Source organism: Manis javanica, chromosome 8, assembly GCF_040802235.1.
Source record: "Manis javanica isolate MJ-LG chromosome 8, MJ_LKY, whole genome shotgun sequence".
NCBI lineage: Eukaryota > Metazoa > Chordata > Mammalia > Pholidota > Manidae > Manis > Manis javanica.
The window spans coordinates 37,405,649-37,423,234 of record NC_133163.1 but is presented as its reverse complement, the minus strand read 5'-3'; the positions used below and the strand labels follow the sequence as shown (position 1 = coordinate 37,423,234).

Genomic DNA, 17,586 nt, shown 5'->3' with positions numbered 1-17,586 from the left:
TTTGTTAATTTGTTATCTAATTTTACCATCACCCCTTGCCCCAGCCAAGAGAAGGAACAAAGTTTTATATTCTCTGTACACTAAAGATCAACTAGTTTTTCCCAAAACATAACATTAATAAGAGTTGGCACAGCTTATGGATAATTTCGATACCTACTGTTTTTCTTGTACAAAAGAACTTCAAAGCAGTTTGACTCGTAGTTGTCAAAAGTCTGCCTGACTTTCTCAACGGTCTTCTTATCAGTCAACTCCCCATACATAAAACTGGGGGGAAAAAACAAACAATTCGTTTCAGTTTTGTGTTGCTTTTCAAATGCTACATAAAACCATATGGTTGTATTTAAGTATTCAAATTTGGTTACAAAATACATGTACTTGAGTTGCCTCCTTGTCTCTCAATGATGAACCCACATGACATTTTACAAAAATGCAAAATCAAAAGCAGGAATTAGCCATCAAAGACTAAAGCACCACAATGATATGAAAAATGATAATGCTGGAAGTGACATTCAAATTAAAAATAAAGTTATAGGAGAAATACATGATTGTGGGAATGTTGACACTGCTGACATTTGAGAGACTCTTGATGCAGCCAGAGGAATTTAATGAGGGTGAACTTATCAGCATAAATCAGGAACATGATTTTGACCAAAAGGATCAAGGTTTCCCAGAGGACGTGATGCCAGTAAAAAAAAAAGTCACATTATAGGAGCCATAGGAGATAGTTCACAGTAGTGAAAGTAGAAAGATAAAATAGTTGAAGCTGATTTAAACTTATAAAGGAGTATAACCATTTGCTAAGAGAAAAAAAGGTTCTCTACCTATCAAGTTATACAAGAGAAGGAAAGTATTGTTCAAGTGACTTGTGACGATTTTTTACAAAGAAATTTTTAAATTTTCAATGTTTCTAATGTTCTAAATCACAATGTACTAAATAGATATTAGTTTTACTATTACTATCATTTCCCTGCTTCTATTACCAACAGCAAGAGCTTTTTTAATGTTTTGCTGGTATTGCTAAGTCATAGAACAATCATAATTTTTTCCATTGAGTATTAAGATTGCATTACACGGTTTCAGCATGCATGGTTTTTTTAGGCTCCAATACTACAGTGAAATGTGAAGACTCCATATATTCACTGGCATTATCATTTATGAGGATTTCTTAATATACGTACAAATGTAGCTAATGGAAAGAAAATCAAGGTGACAAATTGAAGGAGGCATACACTATTACCATGGCTAGCAGAATACGTAAAACAAAAAGAGTGAGTTTTACATCCCACAAAAATTTCCTAATGTCTGAAAATTTTTTATTACTTTTTTATAATATTTGAAGTTTAATATTTTTCTAAAGGAACTTCACCAGAACTCTGATAATCTACAAAAAAGAACTCAGTCAAGGACCACAAGCCTCTAAAACTCTATTCTTGAAGTTTTTACAATCATCAGTTGGGCTTCTGGCTTTAGATAAAGTACAACTCAATAGTATAATTGTCTAGATCATTTCTTCCACCAGGAAAGAATATGCAGCACTGCTAGACATCTTGGGTAAGTTTTTGAAGGCTCAAGTATGTCTTTGTTATTATTTTTCTCCCAGTTTTTATTAAATTAGCATATTGGCAAGAGGCAAATCCAACTGTGGTAGGGCCTGAAGCTTATATAATTTTAGGGGCTCACTTAAGGAAAAGAATACAAAATTATAAAACAAAATTAGGCACAGAGCCTTAAAAGACATCCACTCAAGGGAGGGCCTCTGAAGGTGAAGATTCATTATCCTCATGAGAAATCTGACCCTGAATGTATCAATCTAGAAAATTTACAACATGAAAAGCATAGTTTGTTAGCAATATCCAGCAGAATTAGCAGGACTGAATAGAAATGCCACATCACCACTAGAAATTACACAGTAAGGGCCCACCTTATGGTAACACTAACTTAAGCAACTAGAATTCTAGAAACCATGAAATGAAAGGAAGTAGGTGAAGTTGACCAAGATTGCCCAATCTGCAGTCTGCATTTTTAATTACAGTATTTCTTCTACAAAAGAGAAAAATTTCCATTGTTATTATAATAGTAAAATAAGCAAGAGAATCTCAGAATAAAATGACAGACTCTATTTCCATATCCCACAGCTAGACTAACACATACAGCTTCAGAGCCTACCTGTAAGGTGGCATTAAAAAGCCACTATTCTTGACAAAGCCTGAATTTCAGCTCAAGTGAGTTTTATGAAAATCTCTTGAAGGCATTACAGTTAAATTAGTATTTCTCAGTTAAAGAGCATAAAGTCACCCTCTTTCTCACCAAAAAATAAAACACTAGTTTAATATTGGTAATATTTTTTACAAACAGATTAAACTTTTTATTTAACCAAGGTTTCTTTTACTGTTATCTTTAATCTAAAGACTCTTTAATAAATAGAACATATTAAGAGAGAAGTTAAGCAAGCTGTTTGGGGTCTTAAAAAAAAGAAAAGAAAAGCTATTTTACTCCTGTTGCAAAATATCAGAGTTCTACGGTTCAATAAATTAAAATACATTATTCACAATTGGTTGATAGAAAAGCATTAAAAAAAAAAAGAAAGCACCTATAATATAACAAGCAACTAGGAATAACAAATTGTAAAGAAGTAACTCTAATTGGGTTAAAAAATAAGTTACAACTCAAATTAAAAAACACTGTTGGAAATTGATGATTACATAATACCACTTAAGAAACACAACACAAGCCTGATTTAGCTAAAATTCTGGAGATGAAAACAAGGAATTTTTCAAATAAACTCTAAAAATTCTGTAATATATTCTTCATTAGTTTAGCCCTCCCAATACTAAAATCACTTATCCTAAGAAAATAGAAGTACTTTAAGAAATCATCCCAGATCATTACATTCTGATTACTTCTTTAAAATAGTCTTTTACTTCTTACACTGTTTCACTCATAAAGTTTATCAAACCACATATTTCCAGTGACAGAACACAGAAGTGGTAAAATGCAACAGTTAAATAATAAAATATATTTTTAAATGGACTATAAGGAATGTCTGAAATATATTATCAATCCTTCCAAAACAAGTGTTCTAGAGGTTAATTGAAACTATGAAAGTATTTCTATCCAAAGTTGTGCAAACCATACTGACTACTAAATTAATGCTTCCAGGCACTCTACACATATGGCGCTTTGTTTATTTCCATGGCATTTTTACACATAAGTGTCGAATGTGTTTATCCAGGTTTCCCACAGCCTGGCAGCCTGACCCTCTACAGATAAAGCCCGATGCAGTCTTTGAATGGTTAATGGGATTTGAAAGGAACTGAGATTCAGAAATTATAATCAGCAGGCTTTAGAAACTATATATCTCCATACTAATTTTACACAGTTTTTGTGTCCCCTATTGAATAATCTTCAGGACTATATAGGGGAATATTTTAAAAATTACAGGATTTCAAATCACTCTGCTAGACAGAACACCAAGCTCCCCTTCGGCAATTATAAATGACTTCCTACAAATGCAGTCATTTTATCAGAAAGAAAATAAAATTAAATACACAGAAGCGATCTATCTCTGCTATAATATTCAGCAGTCATGATATCACAGAGGACCACTGCACTTGGAGGACCATTTACAAACCGTATCATGGGCGATGCCTATAATCTCTCCGACTCTAAATTTCCTTATCAGTAAAATGGTGATAATGTCAATATAACTCAGTGAGGATTAAAAGGATAATGCACACGATGTTGCAAATTATAATGTTCTACACAAGGGCTTACTTATTACTGGAATGCTTCTTATGGGTGGGGTTGGAAGAATTCCCTCCCCCGCAACCAACTCATCCCAAACTCCACTACTGCCTTGGTCTACAATTATAGTACAGGGGTTGAGCCATGCTTGCTAAGGGGCAAGGCACTGTGTCTTGCAGGGATACACACATAATTTTGTGTTTCTGTCTTTATGATCCCGTGAAGCTAAAACATAAACTCACCCAGTGCCTGCTCCTAGATAATACAGCCACTTGCCACACAGCTAAGTAGTTGGTAACATTTGGTCTTGGGAGTAAGGGAGTAGTTTTCTGGAGGCCTGCCCTGGGCTATGTCCAGCTTGCCTGGGCATTTGGCAATATATCTTTCATGTATGCTCTGTCCTAGCAAATGTCTAAGAACAGGTGGCTTTGATTTATAGCAGGATTTAATTTTTCTTGGATCCCCTGTTCAGTCATGAAAATCTCACAAACAAGCTGCATTATGATACTAACCAGTAAGGATGGCTATCATGTTGACAGACTTTCAAGGGAGAAAGGAACCTTAGAAACTGAAACGAAATGTAACCTAATCATGAGTTCTGCCAGTCTGTCTTAATCCGCTAATGGTCAACAATGTTCCTGGACTAAACCACCACAAACTTTCAGCCACCACAAGTAAAGGATAACATTAACTATGGACTATAATTCACAGCCTAGTGAATGGTTCATCACAGAAACCCCACAGATTGGCATCATGCAGTTTGGTAAATGTGGTCTCCACTTCCCAATCAACCACAAGAATAAAATCATAGCAAAAGTTAATACAATGATGGGCTGAGATCTGCAGTTGAAGGATCAAAAAATATGAAGCATGAGAGAGAAAGTGAGGAGAATTTAGAAACAAATAACAAAGCTTTCAAAATTGTAAGAGGTAATTTTGGAATAAATCAAAGCATTATTTTATATAATGGATCATAACCAAGAGGTTTCACGACCCATTAATTTACACGAGGTTAAAGGGATTTAGAGAGAGTCATAAATGGTAGATTGATGACATGTAATTAAGGGAAACTAGTGATCGCACTGGACACCTCTAACCTTTGGAGTGTGATATTGCTGAAATACCTCTGCCTTCCAACACTTTCTCTCAGGGTCATTGCATGAAACACAGCCCTCAGCCAAACAGAACCACATTGACTGACGTTGACATCCATCATATGTAATGTGCTCTTTTTGGCTGAGATAATCCTGTGTTAATAAAACTACTTGTGACCAATAAAGTGTCTCTTAATTGCTTCACTGTCTAATTTGATGGCTTGGGTAAAAGATTATGAATGAGCCTTCCAGAAAATAATGTATTTGAAACATCTATCTACCACAATGTCCCCTACTTATATGATTGCTCTTTTCACCCCTCTGAAAAAAATGCAGAACAGGCTCTGTAATGTCTCAAGTTAATCAAAGGTGAAATCCTCAAGTGGTTTCTACCCAACCTTGATAGTATGTCTTGAATGACAGGGTTTCCTGGGGGGTCATGAGATAAGATCAGATGTTTTTGAATGCTGTTCCCCCAAATCTGACAATCTCCTTTAAACATGAATGTTTTTGTGTCCTTCAGTAAATAGTAGAACAGTTCAAAGCCTTGAAAATGCAGTTATTAGATAATAAAATTAACTAGATTTGAAGTTTAAGTGTCATATAAGAATATTTTTTTATTTTAGCTAAAATAAAAATGAGATAGTATATAGCACACACAGATTTTTCTAAATAGAAATTTAGATACTACTATTAAGTATAATAAGAACATAGGAAAACTACAACCCTCCCTTATGGCTGCTGAGAGCAGAAACAGAAGACAACTCTGAACAGCAATTTGATAGCAGTTAATTTAGAAATTCTGTATATATATATATATATATATATATATATATATATATATATATATACAGTTGACCCTTGAACAACACTGATTTGAACTGTGTGGGTCTACTTATACACGTTTTTTTCAATAAATACACTGGAAAATTTTTTGGCTATTTGCAACAATTCGAAAAAACATTTTCTTTTCTCTTTATTGTACAAATACAGTATGTAATACTTATAACAGACAAAATACATGTTAACTATTTCTGTTATCGGTAAGGCTACCAGTCAAGAGAAGGCTGTAAGAAGTGAAGTTTTCAGAGAGTCAAAACTTCTGACTGCAATGTGGGTTGGCACCTCTAGTCCCACACTGTTCAAGGGCTAACTGCATTCTGTTAGCCAGCAGTCCTATTTCTGGACATAGAGACAGACAATTTCTCACACAGGGCCACAATAAGATGTGTACAAACATATCTATTTCCAAGTGATTGCAGCAAAGTATCAGAAGTTGGAAGTTCATAACTAGTAGAATAGATAAATCAAATAGAAGGCTGGGAAGATACTGGACCACTATACAACAGTCAGACATAATGAAATAAATTATCATATAGCAACATAAAAAAATCTCAAAAACATAATGTTTGGTGAAAAGAGTAAGAAACCACGAATTTTACTGCACAGTAGGAATTACATAGTCTTAAAAACATACATACACAAAGCAAGACCATTTCAAGACTATACATATTTAATAAATAGAAGACAGATTAAAAAGTCATAAACACCCTATAATGAACAACTATGGAAGAGTAAGGGGGTGGAATAAAGAGGGAAAGAAATAAAACAAAACAGGGACTCTTCCCAGAGAGGCCGCAATGATAATATTGGAACAAACCAAAAAGTGTATTTAATTTGATGCTGTGCACCTGGTCTAATGAGAGAAGGATTGGGAAGGACAAAGAAGGAAAGAGGAAACAACTAAATCTAGCTTCTTGAATCTGTAAAAATCACAAATTAATATTTGTTTCATTTTCTCATTAAATAATTCATATTTGAATGTTTAAAGTACAGCATGTTATCTTTATACAGGTATTACTTAATCCTATTGACTTTAATCTACTAATGCAAGTTGTATATAAAGATGATTCTTTTTCTCAATATACGAAGTGTCATATTTTTTCCTCACAAACTGATGCTCACTGATATGCAGTTTCTTATTGTTACATGTCTAAAACTTGTCATTATATACATAATCAATAAAACTCTTTTAATTATTTACAAGGCTAGCCTCAGCATCAAATTATTTATCTACATATTTAATTGGATTTCAGTGATTCCAAAACTCTACCAAAACTGTACAGCTTTAACACTGTATTTCCAAATGTGTACATAACTTTCTTCATTCTTCCCTTTGTCTCCTTCTGCATAGTATTCAAAGTCGCTGTAGATCTTTTACTGGAAATGGAAAAAAGCTGTATGTAAAACATTTGGAATCATGACACAATATGATCAAGATACTGAACTGTAAATGGGTTTTTCTTTGGTCAGTTGATTTTTTTACTTAATAATATGTTGTTAGCTTCTTCCAGTGTCATTATCCTTTCAACCTATGATTTAGAAAATTAGAGTTTTGTCATATCTTTTAACAAACATAGTAGTAGACATTCTGATTATTTCCAGGTCTTCATTCTTCTAAAAAATGCTGCAGTAAAAATACAATGGGTGTAGTTTAATTTTTAAAAGGGATGAAGTTTAGAAGTCCATTAAAATAAACCATGTATCTAAAAAAACAAAACGGAGCTCAAATATCATTTCCTCATATCAAATGTTAGCCTTCATTGCTCTGTGAATGCATTAAATGCTGCAATTTTTAGGTTAGCAAAACACACTGGGTGTTTTGTACAATTTGTTTATATTAAGAATATTATCATTTTGAAAATACTGTCTCTAATAACAGTGAAAAACAGTTCAAGGGGGTGACTTTTTCCCACAGTGAAAAAGTGTAACATAATCCAAAGCTTTCTGCTCTCACCCACCTCAAATCTGTAACACTTGGGATGAAATACAATAAATAAAGACATGTTCTACAGAAGCATGTGGAACCTAGGTTAGGGTTTATGACAAAGCAGGACTATCTAATTCAACAAATACTGACACAAAACACTGAGCTGTGTCCTGAAGTACACACAAAAAGGGAAAAGATGGGATCCCTACATTCAAGGCATTTATAACCTAGCACAGGTGGCAGGAGGGGAGAGAGCAAGTTTAGGGCAGAAAATATGCTAATATATAACATGCCATTGTTTTTTAATGAACCCTTTTGTAGGACAAACTGCACACATCAAAGAAAATGGGCTATAAATGGAGACAGATAGCTGGAAGCAAGAAGAGATGGGAGCAGGACTTTATAATATATCCAGGCATGAAAAGCATTACTTCTCAAAAATGACAACAAAAGCAATAGCAAAGAAAACCCAAGGGTAAAGGGAAGCTAGTTTAAGACCAGATACTGAGGCCAAATGATGACCCACAGGAAGTCAGAGGAAGAAAAGCACGTCTGGTGAAGGGAATCATAAATACCATCAGGTGGAAAACGGCATCTGAAACAGACATGGCATGATGATAGGATGCCCGAAGTCCAAAAAGAGGAAATAGCTAAGGGAGTGTCTACATTCCCTGCAACTCTCTACACACCTTGGGTCCCCAGGTAAGGCCAACCATAAACCTTATCTATTCCTCACCTACACCCTGCTGAGACATAAAGGAGCAGAGCTGTTCAGTACAGATCTTAACCTCCCAGAACTTAGACACGTGGCTTAGTGACAGTGCTAGCCCAAGAGCCAATATACCCCCAAAGGACTAAAAGGCACAAAGGCACCAGTGTTACCAAAAGGAGTTTCTCAGTAAGGGGCCACCATTTTTCATCACTCTCATTTACCAATTTCTGACCTGAGAGTGAAAACTGAATGTGAGAATGACTTTAGTAGAGAAAAAAACAAGAACCCTGGGGGAGGGTTAAGTGAAGGAAGAAGAGGTCTGAACAGATAATTTCTCAAACCTAGCTAAGCATCAGAATCATCTGAGCTGTTGGTTAAAAATACCTGATTCCCACCCCCACCTACCCACCTAAGGTGATTGTGATTCAACATATTTGAGGGGAGACCTAGGAATCTGTGTTTTGCAAAACCTCTCTAAGGGATTCCTGTAAGTAGTCAGGTTTAGATGCACTGGTATAATATGAATTCCCTGGCCTCCATGAAGATGCAGAATACATATATTTGTATATACACATAATGTTTCTCAGCATAAATGGGTAGAAAACAAATAAATAAATCACTGTGTTTCCCTAGGCAAGTTCTTTACATAACTCTACCTTAGTTTTTCTCCCTTGAAAAACAAAGGACTTAGAGTGGAAAATAATTCAGATCTCCTGTAATTTTAAAATAACATAATTTCAGTGCCTAGTTAAGTGAGACTTTTAAAGAGAAAGTAACTCAAGGAAGAAACATCCCATCTGGCCTTACTGAAATATTGTAAAAAGTTTTTGACTCCAAATTGGTTCCTTATATAGAATTTCCTTTTCTTTTTTATGATCTTTTTCAAAATACTCTCTTTAAATTCACAGATATGGCACATTTTAAAAAGTATGGTTATAAATAATATAAATGCCAGATTCTGTTTTACATAAGCCAAACAAAATAGCAATGGAAGAATGTACCAACAATACAAAATACACGTGATTTACACAGGATGTTAAGAACTTTATTTTGATGTTCTTTAAATGTTCCCAAACTATGTCCTACTTGGTTGGGGAATGTTTACTTTGTTCAAGACAGTTTTAGCAGCTCAATTAGTACTGACGCTTTAATCACTTGGCATCTAGAATAGATTGTGGTTCCTAGTAGTTGATCAAAAAACAGTTATTGAATGAATTAATAAATTCACAGATAGGCAAAAATCTTTTTGCAAAAATTCTCACCAATGACTCTTAACTATATATATTTGCATTAACAATTTAGTCTCCTTCATACTCTAATTTTTAACCTATAATTTTTATATGTGAATAAGTAGGTTCTGATACCAATTCCTGTGTGGGAGAAGGTCCCCATACCAAAAACAAGCAATTCTTAGAACACCAACTGGATGTTCTACAATTCGACTCAGTCCAAACACTATTTGCCCAAAGACAGCATCTTAAAGACTGCCCACACCTCCCCTCCCTCCACTCTGCACTTCAGGCAACAGTGACCAGCCCAGGTTGTTACCTATACAGATTCTGACCCACTGGCTGCAAACTGGAAGTTCCCATGACCTCCTCCTTGGGTTTGATTAATTTGCTGAAAAGCTCACAGAGCTCAAAGAACATTTCACTTACTAGACCACGAGCTTATTATAAAAGGAAGAGCCATATGAAAGAGATTCATGGAACAAGGTATTAATGGAGAAAGGGTACAGGGCTTCCATGCCCTCTCCAGGCACATCTCTCCCAGCATCTCTGCAAGTTCACTAACCCAGAAGCTCTCTGAACCCTACCTTTTGGGGGTATTTATAGAGGCTTCTTTACATCGTTGTGATTGATTAAATCATTGGCCATTGGCGACTGACTCAACTTTCGGCTGGTTTCCCTCCCTGGAGGTTGGGGGTGGGATCCTCAGAGTTTCAACCCTCTGAACAGGTGGTTGGTTGCCCTTTGTTATCTAAGGGTTTTCCAAAAGTGATCATAAACATAACAAAAGATAACTTTCCTGCTCTTACCATAAGAAATTCCAAGGGTTTTAGGAGCTCTTTGCCAGGAAACAGGTAAAAGAAACAAATATATATTTCTTAGAATATATTACAGTATCAACAGTGAATCTAAGATAGCAATCCCCATTTTCCATGGGAATATGTTCCAAGACTCCCAGTAGATGCCGAAAACCACAGATAGCATATACTACATTTTTTCTTATACATACATACTGATGATTAAGTTTAATTCACAAATTAGGTATGATAAGAAATTAAAAACAAAAATAGAACAATTATAACATTATACTGTAATTAAATTTAAGTAAATGTGGTCTCTCTTTCAAAATATTTTACTGTACTGTACTGTAATTTTACTGTATTCACCCTTCCTGTGATGATGTGTGATGATAAAGTGCTTATGGGATGAGATGATGTGAGGTGAACGTGGTAAAATCATTGTGATGTGGCATTAGGCTACTATTGACCTTTGGAATATATGTCACGAAGAGGATCGATCGATCACCTGCTTCCAGACTGCAGTTGACCCTGAGTAACGGAAACCACAAGAAAGTGAAACCGTGGCTAAGGAAAGACTACTATAAATTTAAGCCTTTAAGCCATATTCAGCATTTAGTTAAATTTCAGAAAAGATTACTGAGTTGTTCAATTATTACCAACCTGCAAGTGCTGCTTTTCTGCATGACGTCAGCTCGATGATACCCAGAGAGTTTGCAAAAACCGTCATTACTATAAACTACAGGCCAATCCACAATCTGAGCATTTCCCAGTAAGAAACTCGATTCTAAAGAAAGAAGAAAAAGGAAGTTTCTTAACTTCATTTAACAATGTGCTTCTTTCAAATAAACATAAAGACAAATTCATAGGTAGACAAATGCAACTATGGTTTGTTATGGTTAAATAAACAATAGAAACTATCCTTGAAATTGACTGATTTATTTTAGCATGCTCACCAAATAAGATTTGCAATAAGTACAAGATTTGCATACAAACAAAAAATCTACTGAAAAGAAGCCAGTTCATAATACCTCTTTGTATTCAACTATACTTTAAGCTATGAAAACAAAGTATGATTAATAATCAAAGTTAATGAGTTTAATAGTTACACCTAAAAACAGTAATTTAGTAAGATGAGGGAAATAGACACTTCTCCACAAATTGAGACTACTAAAGTTAATAACAGAGGCAAATTTGGATCACTCCTTCAAAATTCTATTACTGTAATTTTGACATGATGGGACAAATTCTTTGTCTATTAGATTCACCTTGAGAAACTAATTTAAAATAACATTGAAGAGTCCTTTTTAAACATAGAATTATTCAAAGATATTATTTTCAACCACATGCTACACAGAATTTGGAAACTATCATTATTCTAAATAAAAGAAACATCTCTAGTCTATTTTGCATGGAGAATTAGTTTTTCCTTTAGGTATAAAAATTAATACAAAAAATAATATATTTTGTAACAGCCTTGATTGGAAATCCAATAGTTTTAGTTAGCAAGTTCAGCAATTTTATAGATCATATAATGAATGTGTTAACATTAAAATGAGTTAAAGTTAAAATAATATTAAAATATAAAAATTAAAAAATTAAAATAAATATTTAAAAAGAATAAAAAATTTTTAAATACTATACTTCAAAAGACCCAAAATATCTCCCTAAAAATCCCCTTCAAACTCATATTCAGAGTAGTGTACTAAAAAGATAAACTAACTTATGGATAGGAGACTTAAAGTTTAAATCTTGACTCACAGTTGGTCTTCCATAAAAATAACAACGGAATTCAACATTTACTAAGTAGCTGATAAGTAAAAGGTACCAATCTGAGCCAGACAATTAGCTAGTAAAGATCAATAAAACATATGCTTGACTCTCAAAAAACTTGCATAGTAAGAAAAAAATACACAACCAATTATAATTTAGCAAAATAGATCATAAATCAAGCAGCACTGTTCAAAATGAAGGAAGATAATCTGTTTCAAGGCACTAAAAAACAACCAAAAGTAGACAGAAACTGGAAAAGGCAAACCCTTGAAAAAAGGGAGTATATTAGGTGAGATATTCATTTAACTGTTCACTCCCCTGAGAGCACTTCCCAGTTTGTACAATTCATGGGTAATAACAGTTCAAGCAGAAAAGCCTTATGGTGCTAAAGAGTTAAAGATCACAGTTCAGAGCCGCCAGAGCAGCTTGAAGTTGAGGGGAAGATCCTTTAACATATGGAGCCATAAACCTCTATATAAATCTACCTCAAATCCTTCTCTGTAACCCAAAATTGTGCATGCAAAGGATGAGATTACAAGGAACCCATCTAGTATAGCAATGACTAGAAGGTTAAAGAAGTAGGCAGAAATTTCAACAGCTCCCCAAAGCTAAAATACAAATTTTGGAGTTCAAGTCCTGTCAGGTTAGAGAAGCATGGTAAACACCTCAAGCTTTCCATTTAAGCCATAGAAGGCCATGCTTTAAGAGTAATAAACAATTCCCAGGATAAAGCGCTATGACCTGGGACTAAGCAAAAACTGTAGAAAATAAATTAAGAAAATACTATGAAATCATGATCAAAGTGATCCACAAGTAATTTAACTGTTAAAATAAAATGATCTTTTCAGAGGAAAATAACGAAATCAAAATCTCTGCAATGTATCAATGCCGTGTCCAATACACACTTAAAAATTATTAGGTATGCAAAGAAACAGAAAACAGCAATAATCAAGGGAAAATATAGGCAATAGAAAGAGAGTTTGATATGGGAACATAGAAATAAACAATATAATCTCTGAAATAAATGTATTGGAAAGGTTTAACAGATGAAACACTAAAAGAAAAAGGATAATTTAAAAACATATCAATGCAAATTATTACAAACTGAAGTAAAAACAGGAAAAGATTGAAAAGATGTCCTATGGCACAATATCAAGCAGTGTAAAATATATGTAGAGTATGGGGGGAAAAAGACAGAATAGGACACAAATATTATTTGGATAAGTGATGGCTAAAATTTTTCAAACAGCATGGAAAATAACCCACAGATCTTATAGCTCAGTAAACCTCAAGCAAGATAAACACAAACAATATCACAGTAGGACAATGAAACTGCTGATATAAAAAATAAGGAAAAAAAATTTTTAAACATCCAAACAAAAAAGACACATTATTTATGTGTTTTGAGGGGACTATGGAAAGATAATAATTACAGCACACAAATCATGAAAAACAGAGGCCAGAAAAACAATGGAACAACATTTTTAAAATATTAAGAGGAAAATATTCATCAACCTGGATTTTTATATAAAGCAAAGATACCCTTCAAAATTAAAGACAAAATAAGGACATATTCAGAAACAAAAGCTAGGGGAATTCACTGCCAGCAGAATCACACTAAAATAAATGTCATAAGTATTTCAGCCAAAAGAAAAAAAGAAGCATTAAAAATAATAATTAATAAATAATAATAACTCCCCCTCTCCCAAAAAATAATCTAAAATGGAAAAACAAACAACAGATGGGACAAATAGAAAATAAAACACAGGATGGTATCCCTAAATCCAACCATATCAAGCATTACATTAAATGTAAATGGAATAAACACAATAATTAAAAGATAGAAAATTTTCAAACAGTTACTTTAAAACAAAGAAAATAAACTGATAATCTACTGTTTTAAGAGAGCCAAGGGAAATATAAAGAAATAGACAAGTTAAAAGTGAATGTTAGGGAAAATAAACTACAACCACTGTGCATTAGAAAGTAAGTATGGCCATATTAATACAAAATAAAGTAGTCTTGAAAGCAAGGGGTAATAGAGATAAAGAGGGCATTTAATAACAATAAAAGGGTCAAGTAAGAATACATAATCCTCCTAAATACTATGAAAGAAATGAAAGAACTACAAAATACATGAAGAAAAAAAGTGACATAACAAAAAGGAGAATTAAACACTTTCACAAAAATAATGGGAGATTTTAACCCCCCTCACCTTAACTGGCAGAACCAGACAACAAAATGATTGAAGATAAAGAATAATTTAATAATATCAACACTATCAAGTAACTCAGGGACTTATTTCTCATTTTAAGTGATAAATATTTTTTAAATGACAGGTTTAAAATTAATGATCTAAGCTGTTATATGATGAAACTAGAAAAATAATAGCTATTATATTCAAATTTAGTAAGGAAGAAATAAATAAATATCAGAATGCAAGTCAAAGAAACAGAAAATATTTTAAAAAGAGTGAACCTCAACAAGTAAAAAGTTGGTTCTTTGGAAAAATTAATAAAAATGATAAACTTCTAATAAAACTGACAAAGAAAAACAGAGTGAAAACACAAGTTACCAACATCTGGAATGAAGGAAGAGACATTACTAGGTATGTTAATAAAGGGATAGTGTAAACAATTTTTTTCCAGTAAGTTTTATAACTTTTATGAAATAAACAAAATTTCTGAAAAAAAACCACAACTTACAGTAACTGGCATAGAAAGTATTGGGAAATCTGAATAGCTTAATATCTATTAATGAAAACCAAAGGCCCAGATGGCTCCAGGCTCAGTAAATTCTTTAAAAATTTTAAACAAAACCTTACACAAATATTATAAAGACTCTATCAGAAAAATAGATGAAGAAACATCTTGTTTTATGAGGTCAGCATTATCATAATACCAAAATCTGACAAGTGCTGTCAAAAAGAATTTCTGACCAATAGATCTTATAGATGTAGCTGAAAATCCAGAAGAAAATATTGCCAAATAGAATCCAGCAAGATATATATAAGAAAATAGATTATGACTAAGTAGGGTTTATCTCATGAATGTAAGGTTGATTTATCATTATGAAATCAATCAGTGTAATCCTCACATCAACAGAATAAAAGAAAAAAGCTGTCTGATTATATCTCAATAGATGGAGAAAAAAGCATTTGACAAAATACATACTCATTCATGATTAAAATCTCTGAGTAAACTAGGAGTAGAATGAAACTACTTCAAGCTGATAGAAGACAGCTACTAAAGAACCTTTAGTTAATGATCATTCTTAAAGATAAAATACTGAATACTTTCCCCCTAAGGGCAGAGAAAAAGTCAAGAACACGTATTCTCAATCCTTATATTTAAAACATTTTATTGGAGGTCCAACTAGTGAAATAAGGCAGGAAAAAAAGAGAAGGGGGAACCAAACAAAACAAAGAAAAACACAGAAGATAGAAAAATTAGAAAGGGAGATGTAAAATTTTTCTGTATGCAGTTGGCATAATTGTTTGCATAGAAAATCCTAAGGAATATTCAAAGGAACATTTAAAATAAATAAGTGAATTTAGCAAGGTTGCAGGATATTAAGTCAAATATAAAAGTCAATTTTGTTTCTATACTAGCATTAAACAACTGAAAATGAAAAACAATTTCACTTGGAATATGAAAAAATATAAAATACTTTACCAAAAGACAAGTAAGATCTCTAGAATGGAAACCAAAAAACTTGCTTAGTTAAGCTAAAGAACACCTAAATAAATCAAAAACTATACATGCACATGAATTGAAAGACTGAAAATGTTTATGATGTCAGTGTTCTACAAACTGATCTATGGATTCAAGTAATTTCAAAGAAAATACCAATAGGCTTTTTTGAAGTAATTGACAAAAGAATCATATAATGTTTGTAGAAATACAAATTACCTAAAATAATCCAAAATAAAATCAAAAAAGAAAAACCAAGTAGGAGAAATATACAATTACAGTAATTAAGATGGTATGAAATTGGAATGAAGACAAATAGATCAATGAAACAGATTAAGAATTTAGAAATAGATGTGTACATAAATATTTAAATGATTTTTTGCAAAGATTCCAAGGCAGTTTAATTGATACAATCTTTTCAATGAATTGTACTAAAACAAATGAATATCCAGATGAGCAAAAATTGAACCATGATGCCTACCTCACACCACACACACAAAAATAATTTTAAATGGGTCACAGACCTAAATACAAAAATAAAAACTAAAAAGAAAACATAGGAACAAATCTTTGCAACTTGGAGAAAGCAAACATTTCTTAGATAAGATTCATATACCAATTATCATAAAATCAAAGGTTGATAGACATCATCAAAATTAAAATCAACTGCCCATTCAAGGACACTGTCAAGAAAATGAAAAAGAAATCCACAGAGAGAAAATATTCACAATACACATGTCTGAGAAAGAACTCCTAACCAGAATGTACAAAAAAAAATTCTTAAAAAAGGACAAATGACCAAGAAGATGGGCAAATGGCATGAAGAGTCATTTCACCAAAGATATACAATGGCCAGTTTGCACAAGATGCTCACCACGATCATGCATCAGGGAAACACAAACTATAAACACAATGGTATATTACTATTCAACCACTAGAGTGGTTATGAAGTCTAACAATACAAACTGTTGATGAGAATGTGGAACTGAAATTCTTCATAAACGCTAGTGAAAATATAAAATGCTATCATCACTTTGGAAAATAGTTTCTCGTAAAGTTAAATATCCAACTTTTTCATAGAAATATTCAAATTCCTGTGACACAGAAATTTCACTCCTAGACATTTACTCAAATGAAGTAAAAACATATGTTAACAAAAAGATTTACAGAAAAATGTTCATATCAGATTCATTCATAGTAGCCAAAAAATTTAAAACAATACAAATACGAGAATGGATTAATAGTTGTGATACAGTAATACAAGAAACACTACTCAGCTCTAAAAGGGAACACACTACTTATACATGCAACAACATGGATGAATCTGAAAAACATTATGATGATTGAAAGAAACCAGAAACTGATTTCTTTCATATAAAGTTTAAATACAGGTAAGGCCAATCTATGGTAATATGGACCAGAACAATGATATCTGAAGGGGATGATGGTAGGACAACTGACAGCAAAGAGGCAAAAGGAACTTTCTGGGGAAGGTCATTGATCTGTATCTCAGATAAGTTACATAGGAATATACATTTAATGTACTGTATACTTATGATATGTATATTTTGCCACACATAAGCTATGCCTCAAATTTAAAAGAAAACACAAGAAGAGCAAAGGACCAGAGATTCAGAAGTTTTAGGAAAAGAGTGGCATTTGAGCTGAACTTTAGCTGTGAAGCTGATATGGTAAAACTCTCTTTCCTTGGTACCCAGGGTGGTTAGAGTAAGAGATTAAAATGAGCTTATTCCCACAAGAATGCTTCATTTGTA

At 33.0% G+C, this 17,586-nt stretch overlaps 1 protein-coding gene across 1 annotated transcript in view; it reads right to left on the bottom strand.

The window, feature by feature from the left end:
- KCNH5 (potassium voltage-gated channel subfamily H member 5) overlaps positions 1 to 17,586 on the bottom strand; it is a 320,361-nt gene that overhangs the window by 281,997 nt on the left and 20,778 nt on the right. The window contains exons 2-3 of the mRNA XM_037006649.2: positions 11,010 to 11,133; positions 158 to 264 (exon numbers count right to left, since the gene is read on the bottom strand). Of these exons, the coding sequence (XP_036862544.1) occupies positions 158 to 264; positions 11,010 to 11,133 (231 nt within the window). The remainder of the gene's footprint in view (positions 1 to 157; positions 265 to 11,009; positions 11,134 to 17,586) is intronic.